This window comes from Podarcis erhardii (assembly GCF_964252035.2).
Source record: "Podarcis erhardii genome assembly, chromosome: 13".
NCBI lineage: Eukaryota > Metazoa > Chordata > Lepidosauria > Squamata > Lacertidae > Podarcis > Podarcis erhardii.
This window is the reverse complement of record NC_138502.1, coordinates 20,353,129-20,367,653: the sequence shown is the minus strand read 5'-3', so window position 1 is coordinate 20,367,653 and position 14,525 is coordinate 20,353,129. Positions and strand designations below refer to the sequence as shown.

At 43.7% G+C, this 14,525-nt stretch overlaps 1 protein-coding gene across 1 annotated transcript in view; it reads left to right on the top strand.

Moving 5' to 3' along the window:
* Positions 1 to 6,805, top strand: part of LOC309328446 (vomeronasal type-2 receptor 26-like) — a gene marked incomplete at both ends in the record, with an annotated part of 34,074 nt that extends 27,269 nt beyond the window's left edge. The window contains 3 exons of the mRNA XM_081838442.1: positions 2,956 to 3,183; positions 3,991 to 4,117; positions 5,904 to 6,805. Coding sequence (XP_081694568.1) covers positions 2,956 to 3,183; positions 3,991 to 4,117; positions 5,904 to 6,805 — 1,257 coding nt within the window. The remainder of the gene's footprint in view (positions 1 to 2,955; positions 3,184 to 3,990; positions 4,118 to 5,903) is intronic.
* Positions 6,806 to 14,525: the final 7,720 nt, after the last annotated feature.

Sequence of the window (14,525 nt, the reverse complement as noted above, 5' to 3'; positions counted from 1 at the left end):
GTTTGAAGACTTCATTTCCTCATGGCTAAATATCCTAGAATTTCATTCCAGCAGTAGCTAGGGCAAAAATTACGGTGGGCATGGTTGGAGCTAGTAGTGGACTGCACCACCTCACAAACACACATTCACATACAGTATACACATGCACTGACCATATAGATATGCATGCAGACATTTATTCACACATTTTTCTACACCAATTGATTCTCTTTCCCTGTCTCACTCAAAAACATACACCCACTAATACATTAACTCATTCATTGTCTCCCCTTCCCCATTAGGCTTTAGTTTGTAAATATAAAATTTACAGCATGTTATGGTTTAAGGAGAAATTATATGAAAATGATACCGTGGTACCTCGGGTTAAGTACTTAATTCGTTCCAGAGGTCCGTTCTTAACATGAAACTGTTCTTAACCTAATGGGGCTTTAGCTAATGGGGCCTCCCGCTGCCGCCGTGCCTCCGGAGCACAATTTCTGTTCTCATCCTGAAGCAAAGTTCTTAACCCGAGGTACTATTTCTGGATTAGCAGAGTCTGTAACCTGAAGCGTATGTAACATGAAGCATATGTAACCCTAGGTACCAGTATATATTGATGGTATCTAAAGGTAAAGGGACCCCTGACCATTAAGTCCAGACTCGGACGACTGTGGGGTTGCGGCACTAATCTCGCTTTACTGGACAAGGGAGCCGGCATTTGTCCACAGACAACTTCCGGGTCATGTGGCCAGCATGACTAAGCGGCTTCTGGCGAAACAGAGCAGCACACGGAAATACCATTTACCTTCCTGCTGGAGTGGTACCTATACATCTACTTGCACTTTGACGTGCTTTCGAACTCGCCCCGTCATGGGGCCTTCTGATCAGCAAGCCCTAGGCTCTGTGGTTTAGACCACAGCGCCACCCGCTTCACTCTATTGATGGTATCTAACACCGAGTAAATTGGCAAAAATGTATAAATCTAAATCCAGTAAGTGTTGGAAATGGAAAGAGAAAGACGGTTCTTTTTATCATAAGTGGTGGTCTTGTGGTAAGGTTAAAGCTTACTGGGAAATGATATATAATGGAATGAAAAAAATGTTTAAAATAACCTTTGTTTAAAAAACCCAGAAGCTTTTCTTTTGGGAATTATAGAAACAGAACTACCTAAAATGTATAGAAACCTATTCGTGTGGGTGGCACGCACTCTCTACGATGAAGTATATTCAAAAATGTTTGTTTATGAGATTTACTTTTACTTTTTTCATTTTCTTATGTTTTATTTTCTTTTTCTTTGTATATATATATATACAGTACATATGTATATGTACTGTAAATACTGTATCTAACATAGAAAAGAAAAAGGAAAGAAACTTACAGTGGTGCCTCGCAAGACGAAATTAATTCGTTCCGCAAGTTTTTTCGTCTTGCGAGTTTTTCGTCTTGCGAAGCACGGTTTCCCATAGGAATGCATTAAAAATCAATGAATGCGTTCCTATGGAAACCGCCTTCAGACCAGGTCCGGGGACAGTCTGTCCCCCGACCCCTTCTGAAGGCTGGGGGTGGGGGGGAAAGGGCTTTTCTTCCCACCCCCAGCATTTTAAAAAAAAACCGGGACAGCGGAGGACTTCTCCGCTGTCCGGGGCGATCTTAAAATGCTGGCGGGCGGCAGAGAAGCCTTCGCTGCCGCCTGCCAGCATTTTAAAAAAACCCCGGACAGCGGAGGACTGCTCCGCTGTCCGGGGCGATCTTAAAATGCTGGTGGGCGGCAGAGAAGCCTTCGCTGCCACCTGCCAGCATTTTTAAAAAACCTGCCTGCCTTCCTGGGAGAGCGGAGAAACGCGCGTTTCTCCGCTTTCCCGGGCGGCTTTTGAAGTCCGCTGTCCGGGGCGATCTTAAAATGCTGGTGGGCGGCAGCGCTGTCGCCCGCCAGCATTTTAAGATCGCCCCGGACAGCGGACTTCAAAAGCCATCCGGGAAAGCGGAGAAACACGTGTTTCTCCGCTCTCCCGGGAAGGCAGGCAGGCAGGGGGGAGCAAAGACTTTTGCCCCCCGCCGGCCTTCAGAAGAGGTCCAGGACCTCTTCTGAAGGCCGGCGGGGGGCGAAAGTCTTTGCTCCCCCCCGCCTTCAAAAGCCGTCTGGGATAGCGGGAAGCTCTTCCCTGCTATCCCGGACCGCTTTTAAAATGCTGGCGGTGGGGAGCAAAGCCTTTCGGCCCCCGCCGGCCTTCCTGGACCTCTTCTGAAGGCCGGAGGGGGGGGGAAGGCTTTGCTCCCCACCGCCAGCATTTAAAAGAGGTCCCCGGAGATTTCCCTATGGGCTTTCTTCTTGCGAAGCAAGCCCATAGGGAAATTCGTCTTGCGAAGCGCCTCAAAAAACGGAAAACCCTTTCGTCTAGCGGGTTTTTCGTCTTGCGAGGCATTCGTCTTGCGGGGCACCACTGTATTTGTGTATGCTACTACAGCAGCAAGAATGTTACTTGCTCCAAAATGGAAAGAAGCAGAAGTCCCAGCAAAGGAAGAATTGATACAAAAACTTATGGAATACGCAGAAATGGAGGAACTTACCAGAAGAATAAGAAATAAAGAAAACAAACTTTTTATAAAAGAATGGAAATGGCTTATTGAATATTTACAGACAAATTGTAAACAGATAAGAACACTGGCAGGATTATTGTAATAACCTGCAGTTTTATAAGCATATATATATAAAGTAGATGAATAAATGAGCAAAGTAAGCTAATTTGGATATGCAGAGGGTATTAAAAAATAAATTTAAGGAACCGCAGAAAGTGGGGGGGGAAAGAAGTCAAGTTTTGAAATGTTAAAATGATTATAAAATTAATGAAATGTATAAAACCAGTGAAATGTATAATTGAAAAGTATAAATAAAATTTGAAAACTGGGGGGGGGGGAGATAGATTGTAAATGCTTATGCACTATTTTCTATATTTTTGCCTTTTGATTTCAATTTAGCTTCACCACTTTCTGAGAGGTGTGTCATTTAACAACACTGCAGGAGACACAGTTTCCTTTAACCAGAATGGAGAGATAATATCTGGCTTGGATGTCATCAACTTCATTATTTCCCCCAACCAATCCCTTCACAAAGTGGAAATTGGGAGAATAGATCCCCAGGCTCCGCCAGGCCAAGTGTTCACCATTGATGAAGATGCCATAACATGGCATGGCTGGTTTAACCAGGTAGATTCCAGGTGACATTTATCTAGAAAGTCATCCAGTTTTGAATGAGCATTGAACATCTGTCCTGATGCCTAGATTTAAGTTCATTTAATAAATATAAAGACCTGTGGAAATACTGGTATTTGCCTTATGAAACAAAGTGGACCCAAAAACTTCCGTCCTAATTGCTGACCCAGAAAGGGTGTGAGAATAAGTGTGGATAGTGGGGGCAACAGAAGACCAGAGGGAAAAGCCAATAGCAAACAGAAACAGGTAGAAGAGACAACTAAAGCTTTATGTGGAAACAGTAGAAGAGGTGGTGAAGATGAACAGAATGGAAAAGGGAGGGAGAGAAATGGAGTCAAGCTGCTGGGACAGATGGGGCACACGGGGTCTAGGAATTAATGCATCTCTCTATTAGTGCTTCATGTCACCGATTCATTTTTTGTTCCATTTTTAAAAGTTTCAAATTATATATTTAAATGGGTGTTTTAATTGTTATTTTCTCTCAAAATACATATTTAATTAAATCCACATTTTGATCTGCATACTGGTAATTGTTTTGCAATTCTAGGGGTTCCTTTGAAAGATATGGTTGGCATCACTATTGGCCTCACTCTCACTTTATGGCCTAGATTTCCAAGCTGTTTCTTCCTTGGTTTAGAGTCTTCAACTGAGGCTGCTGGTTTTCAGTGCCAGAAAGAAATTTACCCTTAGCACAATTAGCCTTTGGTTGAGACGTTTTTGCCTTTATCGGTGGATAAAATGTTGGATTCCAAGTGTATGAATTTTAAGATTCTCATTCTGTTCTCTTTTTTTACTGATTAGACTCAGCCTCTTTCTGTCTGTACTGAGAGTTGCCACCCTGGTTTTAGGAAGAAAGTGAAGGAGGGGGAGCCATCTTGCTGCTATGACTGCATCCCATGTCCTGAGGGGAAGATTTCAAATCAAAAGGGTAAGAGATATACCAAGGAGATTGGATCCTGACGCAATAGTTACTGCTAAATAAAAGAAATGAGGCTTGCATTAAGCCGTGTCTAGGTTGCTAGAGAAGGTAAATGACCCACAATATATAACGTGAGACAGACAGAGAAAGAGAGAAAGAAGAGAGAGAGAGCACACTCTGTTGCTAGAGCACAAGACTCTTAATCTCAGAGTCATGGGTTCGAGCCTCATGTTAGGCAAAAGATTCCTGCATTGCAGGGGTTTGGACTAGATGGCCATCTTGGCTCCTTCCAAGTGTACAATTCTATGATTCTATGATTTGTGCTGGCTGCCAACCTACTACAGGACCATGATCAGTTCTGGATTTATGTATAAGCTAAACAAGCTATAGCTTAGGGCCCACTCTCTTGGGCCCCCCCCCAAAAAAAAAAAATTAAAGGAAAAAACCACTGGATGTACATTTCCAAAATATACAATAAAAAACAAATAAAATAAAACCTACATACAGCAACTGTGTTTTGTGTTGTGTAGGCTCCTATGATATAAGTAATGGGCCCCACCTGCTAGCCTGCTCCCTAAAATATCATTGGTTTGGACATATAAAGGGCCCCATCACCTCCAGTAGCTTAGGGTCTCATCAAACCTAAATCTGGCCCTGACCATGGTTTTGGTACTAACATCTCATGCCATATGTAGCTCAGGCCAAGGTTACTTGTAAGACCCCTTATTCCTTACATACCTAACAGGGTACTGGAGTCTGTGGGAAAACTCCTTGTAGCAGTTCCAAAGATATCAGATGCTTGTACCACACTAACTCAAAGTAGGGCTTTTATGGTGGCTGTCCCTCTTACATGGAATAGCATTATGGTCAAGATTTGACAGGTACTATCTGCATTTTCTGCAAACAATTGATTTTTTGATTTATTTTTTTATTCTGTCAGGTTTTCCCAACTGGATGAATGTGTTTCTATAGGTTTTTGGATGCCATGGGTGTCAGTTCTATATTGAATTGTTTCAGGTTTTTTAAACTTGTTTGTTTTTGTGGTGTTTTAAACTGTTTTACTTGAGACACGTATGTAGAAGGTGATGAATAAATGAATAGTGATAATAACAATAATAATTTCTAACTTTTCCACTTAATTTCAAAAGGGATCTTTGTATTGATAACTATAACTATAGGGAGCTAAAGGTGCACAGAAGATCTGTGATCCACAGGAACAAACATGTCAAACTATGCATACCTCATGACTACTTTTCTTTACCATTTAAATTTGGATGAAATCTTTTGCAAGGGCTGGAAAGAAGCTTTAGAAGTGGATATAATCTGTCATGTTTTGTGTGTGTTTTTCTGATCACTGGCCTTTGGGTATTCTGGATACATTTATCTAGTAAGAATGACAAAGGGCTTGTGGTTCTTTTGTAATTGAAGGGGAACTGGTCAACTCTTCTGCTACCTGCAGCATGCACCCAGACTATACATTCAACAACTGTGAGGGTGAATAGCATATAACCTTACAAGCCACCCCAGTTCCTGCATAAACCTGGGATGTGAGCCAAATTTAACATGGCTTCCTGTCAGCAGGTTTACCACATCTTTTTAGAAAAAATGCTGCTTTATGTCTACATTCGTTCTAAACAAGTTAAACCAATCTGTGCCGCAATCTATAGTGCCAGCACTAATATGTATTCTCTGAACTGAAAGGAGACATTTGGTTTGAGAGAGAGGAACAATTTCAGCATGTTGTTGATATTTGTGTCATGTAACTGGGATCAAGACCTCATATTTCTTTTTCCAGATACAGCTGAATGTAATAAATGCTTAGATGAAGACTATCCAAGCAAGAATCGAGATGCATGCATTCCCAAGAGTAGAAGCTTCTTGTCTTATGGAGAACCTTTGGGCATCAGTTTAGCCTGTTTTTCTCTTTCCTTTTCTCTGATCACAGCTCTGGTGCTGGGTACATTTATAAAGCACCATGACACTCCTATTGTCATTGCAAACAACAGGAACATCACCTACACTCTCCTCATCTCCCTCCTGCTCTGCTTCCTTTGTGCATTGCTATTTATAGGCCAGCCTCAGAAGGTAACATGTCTCCTCCGACAAACCACTTTTGGCATCATCTTCTCAGTGGCTGTTTCTTGTGTATTGGCAAAAACCATTACAGTGGTTTTGGCTTTCATGGCCACCAAACCAGGATCTAGGGTGAGAACCTTTGTGGGGAAGGGACTGGCCAACACTATTGTTTTTTCCTGCTGCTTTGTTCAGGCAGGGATCTGTACTGTATGGCTAGCAACCTCTCCCCCATTTCCAGATTTTGACAGTCACTCAATGGCAGAAGAAATTATACTAGCATGTAATGAGGGGTCTGTGACTATGTTTTACTGTGTTGTTAGCTATATGGGTTTTCTGGCAATTATCTGTTTCACTGTTGCTTTCCTTGCCCGGACATTACCCGACAGTTTCAATGAAGCCAAGTTTATCAGTTTTAGCATGTTGGTCTTTTGCAGTGTTTGGCTGTCCTTTATTCCATCGTACCTGAGCACCAAGGGAAAATACATGGTTGCTGTGGAGATCTTCTCTATCTTAGCCTCCAGTGCTGGGTTGATGGGTTGCATCTTTTTTCCTAAATGTTATATTATTGTGTTGAGGCCTGAACTGAACAACAGGGAACAACTAATAAGAAGAAAAGCCTGAAGAATTTAATAAGTATCCTTTGCTATAATTTGTACCCAATACAGGAGATGTGTTTGTGTACCACAGAATATTGGTAAAGACCAACTCAGCAGTTGCCTGAGCACCAAGGGAAAATACATGCTAGCTGTGGGGATCCTCTCTATCTTAGCCTCCAGCCTTGGGTTGCTGGGTTGCATCTTTCTCCCAAAATGTTATATACTTTTGCTGAGGCCTGAGTTGAACAACATGGAACAGCTAATAATAATAAGGAAGAAAAACTAAAGAAATAATAAACCTGTCCTTTGCTATAATCTGTGTTTTTCTCTGCATGTAGAGGAGAATATTTTCACACGTGTTCAGCAGCTCCCTTATAAATGTTTCTAGTTTCCAAAAATCCCTAGCTGAAAATTCATTTGGAAAAATGCTTTGGCATTTGTTTTTAGGAATACAATAATAACAGTACATTGTACACACACATTATTCTCTTGTAGTATATGTTAGTTTGGAGACTCGGAGCAATTCTTACCAAAATTTACTTATAAGCAAATCTGTATCTGGTCTTAATTCGCAATTATAAAACTTGCCTCAAAGCTTTCAGCATAATGGAATCTGTAAGACTACAATGAATGAACTTCATCCTTTTCAAGCCATTTGTGAAATATTACTTGACTATTTTCCTTTCTAGTTCATTGAGCCAGATTTGACTGTCAGCTATTCCCTACTACAGAACAACAGAATGAAAGATAAAGCCTGTTGGATCAAGCTAGGGACCCTTCTGGTGCAGCAACCTGGATGCAAATTGAACAAGCAGATGCCTGTGGGAAATCTGCAAGTGATTTACAGCAACTGGTATGCAGAAGCATTACTGCCTCCAACCACAGAGGCAGAGCATAGCCATCATGGCTATAATAATAATAATAAATTTTATTTATACCCCATCCTCCCCAGCCAGGTCCAGGTTCAGGGTGGCTAACATCAAAGTATTTTGTTGTTTAGTCGTGTCCAACTCTTCGTGACCCCATGGACCAGAGCACGCCAGGCACTCCTGTCTTCCACTGCCTCCCGCAGTTTGGTCAAACTCATGCTGGTAGCTTCAAGAACACTGTCCAACCATCTCATCCTCTGTCGTCCCCTTCTCCTTGTGCCCTCCATCTTTCCCAACATCAGGGTCTTTTCCAGGGAGTCTTCTCTTCTCATGAGGTGGCCAAAGTATTGGAGCCTCAGCTTCACGATCTGTCCTTCCAGTGAGCACTCAGGGCTGATTTCTTTAAGAATGGATAGGTTTGATCTTCTTGCAGTCCATGGGACTCTCAAGAGTCTCCTCCAGCACCATAATTCAAAAGCATCAATTCTTCCGTGATCAGCCTTCTTTATGGTCCAGCTCTCACTTCCATACATCACTACTGGGAAAACCATGGCTTTAACTATATGGACCTTTGTTGGCAAGGTGTTGTCTCTGCTTTTGAAAAACATCAAAGTATATGATACATTAAAAACATAAATCAAACAATCCTAGCCATATCCTCTAGGAATTTCTCTAATTCACTTTCAAAACCATCCAAGCTGCTGGCCATCATTGCTACCCCCAGCAGCGAGTTCCATAGTTTAATTATATGCTGTGAGATAATACAGTTCCCATAGCAATGGTTTTTAAAAAAATATATTGTCTGAATCAGGTCCCCTTGAGATGTCTAGAAAAGGCATTGTGAATAAACCATGCTCTGGTCCATCACACTTTCTTATTCATTCTGATAGCCCAGACATTTTGATAGAATATTGTTATAGACTAGAATATTATGTCTCACAATGCCTTTCCATTAAGGTGACAATAGTTGCTGCTGTTCCTTGTTAGTCTCCTGTTATGCAAAGATAGCCAGGTGACCTTGAAGCATTTTTTGGAGAAAACAAAAACAAAAAATAAATATAAATGTATTATACAGAATTTATGCAAAACATTTGGTTTGTGAAACACACATGTACCAGCCACAGGAAGCTTTGGCAGCATAACAACAACAAGGCATAATCTCAGACCATCAAAAACCCAGGGTAAAGGGTAAGTCTGGAGGGTGGCAGCATGAGAATGGGCCTTTTCTGCAGTAACTCTCCATTTGTGGAATACTCCTGGCGCCTTCCTCACGTACCTCTAGGTGCCAGGCAAAATCATTCCTCTTTTTGCAAGTCTTTGGCTAATTAAACAATCTATGACACTTTGAACTGTGTGTGGTGGGGTATTGTTTTTATTTGTTATTTTGGTAGGTATTTTTTTGTGTTTTTATATTGTAAACTGTCCTGTGATCTTCAGCTGAATGGTGTTATAGAAATTTAATAAATTATTTTAAAAATTACCTGGCATCAGAAAGATTTCACCAAAGCACCACGTGGACCTTGGTGGGCAGAGCATTCCACAGTGGGGGAGCCTCAACTGAAATGTTTTAGTTCACCAACTTGTCTTGTCTCATGGATCAGAACACAATATTCATAATGTATATAGGTCACTGGATTGATTCGGGGGGGGGGGGGATTCACCAGATATAGAACTGAAAGCCACTATGTATTTTAGGGCTGCACAGGCTTGCCCCTCCCCATCTCCAATTCAATTTACAGCCTGATTCAGTGACTCAGATTTTCCCCTCCCTCTAAATTCAGACTGAATCCATTTAAATGGGTTGACCACTAGGCCAAGGACTAAATGTTTTCTATGGGCTCCTTTCCTTCATTGCCCCTCTCCCTGACCTTTGACTTCCTCCACCAGAAACTCATTCTTCCTGGTTTTCTGCCTGCAAAGTCTGTCCTTTTCTCACAGAAGAAGAAGAGTTTGGATTTGATGACCCGCTTTATGATTACCCTAAGGAGTCTCAAAGCGGCTAACATTCTCCTTTCTTTTCCTCCCCCACAACAAACACTCTGTGAGGTGAGTGGGGCTGAGAGGCTTCAGAGAAGTGTGACTAGCCCAAGGAGGAGCGGAGCATGTGGAGGAGCGGAGATGCGAACCCAGTTCACCAGATTATGAGAGTACTGCTCTTAACCACTACAGCACACTGGCTCCCATGCCACTGGTGGCCAACATGCATTTCCTTTCCTGGCATTCCACCCACACCATTAAGTCACACCTCAGCCTAGTAGCAACTATGCATACTTCTAGCAGGAGGTTGCTGTAACCAACATTAACCAACCCAGTGCTTGTATTCTAGCACAAGTGCTAGTGCTGGGTCTGTTTGCTGCCCTCCCCATCACTGGGCTTTGTCTCAATAGTCCTTTGTGAGGGTCCTGTGCTGCAATAACTAAGCTTCCAAGTTTTACTGCTGTTTGTGATTAGTATAGTGGAAGTCAAAGATCAGGGAACATAATAAAGCAGAGATTGGATTTTTCTTTCATTTAGCAGTATTCTCTCCTTCATATGTTTTACAAGTGTTGTACAACTTTGCAATCAGAGATGAGCTCCATGGAGTTCAAGGGAGCTTACTCTCAAGTAGCTACTATGCATAGGGCTGCAGTCATGACGCATGGGGGACAAATATGTGAAACCATGTCTCCCCAAACAAATTCCAGGATACTAACTATACCTTGCTACATTTTGGAATCTCCTTTCGTTACAGGATTTCATATGCTGAGCTTCTAACTTCAAAATTCACCACTACACCACTGGTTCCTAACCAAAGGGAATTAAAAAATGACAGTACTGAATATGGGACAAATTCATATTCTACAGCAATTCCACAGGGAGTCCCCAGCTTTGAATGAATAACTATGGTCATGTTAGATTATTAAGAGGACTGTAATTAAATCTGCTGCTTTTCAAAAAATCCACTGGCAAAACTAAGAGCAAAGGATGCAGTAAATCTAACCAGGGTAATTGAGGTGAGGCCTGGATTCTGATTTTGAGTACTCCTAGATTGCAGCCTCTGAGGAAACTAAACTAGCATTCAAACAGTTTTCGTTTTGAAGATGCTGATTATAATATTCCTGGGGAAATAGCAGGTTCTGTGTAGAATGAAGATTTACCCTTGTATTAAGGATGGTGATTTTAGTGGTCTTGCTGCTGGCACTGTTTCCTTACAACATATGTCAGACTCATAAGGTGATATGCAAGCTCCAAGATCCACACCATCCACTACACGCGTATTATCAGCCAGGTGATTTCATCATCAGTGGCATTGTTTCCCATGATGGCTTCTTATCCACTTCTGTAACATTCACGGTGGAATCTCCACCAGTACTGCCTGAAGAGCTTGTGTAAGAACTCGGCTTCACATGATCAGTCCTAGAGCAGCAGTTTCAGAACACTGGCTGAAACTGCAAATGTCAGCTCATTTATCTGAGGATAATTCTCTTTGATTTTAATACAATTTTTCTTGATCTGAAAACTCACAGGAATCTGGTGTGAAAAATAAATAAATAAATAAATAAATAAATAAATAAATAAATAAATAAATTTTATTTATACCCCACCCTCCCCAGCCAGAGCCAGACTCAGGGCAGCTAACACCAGTAAAATTACAATAAAAACATAATGGGGGGGGACCAATTTAAAATATGGGGTTAAAATACAATTTAAAATGCAGCCTCATTTTAAAAGTAGCCCATAGATCAAAACCATAAGGGGAGGGAAACATAACAGTCAGACTGAGTCCAAACCAAAGGCCAGGTGGAACAGCTCTGTCTTGCAGGCCCTGCGGAAAGATGTCAAGTCCCACAAGGCCCTAGTCTCTTGTGACAGAGGGCTCCAAGTCAGGGCCAGTACTGAAAAGGCCCTAGTTGAGACCAATCTAACCACCTTGCGACCTGGGACCTCCAAAGTGTCGTCATTTGTGGACCTTAAGGTCCTCCGTGGGGCATACCAAGAGAGGCAGTCCCGTAGGTACATGGGTCCTAGGCCACATAGGGCTTTAAAGGTCAAAACCAGCACCTTAAACCGGACCCTGTACTCCACTGGGAGCCAGTGCAGTTGGTAAAGCACTGGATGAATGTGATCCTGTGGCAAGGACCCCATAAGGAGCCTCGCAGTGGCATTCTGCACCCACTGGAGTTTATGGGTCAGCTTCAAGGGCAGCCCCACGTAAAGCAAGTTACAATAATCAAACCTGGATTGTGACCGTTGCATGGATAATTGTGGCCAGATCAGGATGAGAAAGGTAAGGGACCAACTGCTTAATACGGCAGAGATGGAAAAATGCCACCTTTGCTGTGTCTGCAACCTGCGCCTCCATGGAAAGGGAGGTGTTGAAGGTTACACCCAAGCTTTTGACAGAAGGCGCTGGCACTAATTAAGCCCCCGAAAGAGATGGGAGTTGGCCTCCCAACCCCATCTCATCCTGACGCAGCCAGAGGACCAATGTCTTCGAAGGATTTAACTTCAACCAGCTCCCACAAAGCCATCCAACCACAGCTTCCAAGCATTTGGTCAGTGTGTCTGGGGCCAAGTCAGGGCAGCCGTCCATCAACAGATAAAGCTGGGTGTCATCAGCATATTGATGACAACCCAGCCCAAAGCTCCAGACAATCTGGGCAAGGGGGTGCATAAAGATATTGAAAAGCATCGGGTAAAGGATTGCACCCTGCGGAACTCCACACACCCAGGAGTGCCATGGCGACAACTCCATCCCTAGCACCACCCTCTGTTTCCGACCTGAGATAAAGGACACAGCCATTGTTGGACTGTGCCCTGAATCCCCACGTCGGCAAGGTGGTGGTTCAAAATTTGTGATCGACCATGTCGAAGGCTCCTGACAGATCTAAGAGAATCAGCAGTCCTGACCCGCCTTGATCCAGCTTTCTACGGAGATCATCTGTTAGGGCGACCAAAGTTGTCCCGGTCCCGTAACCAGGGCAAAAGCTGGACTGAAATGAGTCCAGAGCCGATGTTTCATCCAGAAACCTTTCGGCAACTGCTCTCTCAATTACCTTACCCAGGTACGGAAGATTCGAAACCAGGCAGTAATCGGATAGATCTAAAGGATCTAGAGATGTTTTCTTTAAGAGCAGACACACCACTGCTTCCTTCAACTCCCCTGGGAAAGTCTCCGTGCCAAGGGACTGATTGATGATCTCACCCAGGGGGCTCTGCTCCTTGTTGGACACACTCTAATCAGCCAGGGCGGGCATGGGTCAAGGGAGCAAGTTGTGGGCCTTCCAGCTCAGAGGAATCTGTCTCCATTGGCAGGGAGTATCCGATCGAAGTGGTCCAATACTGGACCTGAGGACAATCGAGGGGCCTCCAGTTCTGTTACCGTATCCAAATTGGCAGGGAGGTCACGGCGGAGAAGCAAGACTTTCTCTGCAAAAAAAGCTTGCAAATGCCTCACAGCTATGGGTCAATTTGGCTGTTCCTCTAGGATTGTTAAAGACCTAATTATCCTAAAAAGTTGTGCCGGGCGAGAGCTAGCGGATGCAATGGAAGCTGAGAAGTAAAACTTTGCAGCTTTCACTGCCATCTCATAGACTTTCATAAGTGTCCTATAAGATGTTCTTGAGGTTCTGACACAAGCACGCCATCATACTCACTCTAGCCGTCTGAAGTCCCACTTCATTTCCAAGAGCTCCTCAATAAACCAGGGGGGCCGGTTTTGGCAGGGTCGCAGAGGGCACTTAGGTGCGATCTCATTGATGGCCGCCAAGAGCCGGTTATTGCAGTTATTGACAAGCTCATCTAGTGAGCCGCCAGGGGGAGCAGGGTCCCGCAAGGCCTGACGAAATTCATCAGGATCCATCAGTCTTCGTGGGCAAGCCCAAATAGGCTCACCACCCAAACGGGGTGGGGGCGGGAAGTCAATCCTGGCTTTCAGAGTGTAGTGATCAGACCATGGCACTTCCACAAGTGAGAGCATGATCACATCTATACCCACACCAAAAATCAAATCCAGCATGTGGCCTGCTTGGTGTGTGGGACCCAAAACAAACTGGGAGAGCCCTAATGTTGCCATGTAAGACACCAGGTCCAGAGCCCGTGAGGAGGTGGTGGCATCAGCATGAATGTTGAAGTCCCCCAAAACCAGTAGGTTAGGGAACTCCAAGGCCCAGCCTGCCACCATATCCAACAGGCCTGACAGCGTGGCTGCTGAAGCGCTAGGTGGTTGGTACACCAGTCAGGCAGCCAAGTTCTCCTTGGTGCCCCACACTAGGCCAACACATTCAATGCCCGATATTGATGGTGATGGCAGAGCCCTGAAAGAGCAATCCTCCCGGATTGATGTAAAATGGATTTCAGTTATAAAACCTAGAAATTATCAAAATATGGAAAATTGAAGGAAAGCTTTCCCCATTTAGACACTGTCCCATCTAAGTTATGATCCAAATCTAGTAAAAGGCACTTCATGCCACCGGAATATTTTATTTTTATAGGGATCTTCTAAGGAGCAGCTGTGGGACACGGGTGGTGCTGTGCGTTAAACCTAGGGCTTGCAGATCGGAAGGTCGGCGGTTTGAATCCCCATGACAGGGTGAGCTCCCATTGCTCGGTCCCAGCTCTTGCCAACATAGCAGTTTGAAAGCACGTCAAAGTGCAAGTAGATAAATAGGTACCGCTCCAGCGGGAAGGCTGAACAGCTTTTCTGTGCACTGCTCTGGTTCGCCAGAAGCAGCTTAGTCATGCTGGCCACATGACCCAGAAGCTGTACGCCGGCTCCCTCAGCCAATAAAGCGAGATGAGCGCCACAACCCCAGAGTTGTCCGCAACTGGACCTAATGGTCAGGGGTCCCTTTACCTTTTTAAGGAGCAGCTAAATGAAAGAGTTCAAGGAGGAGT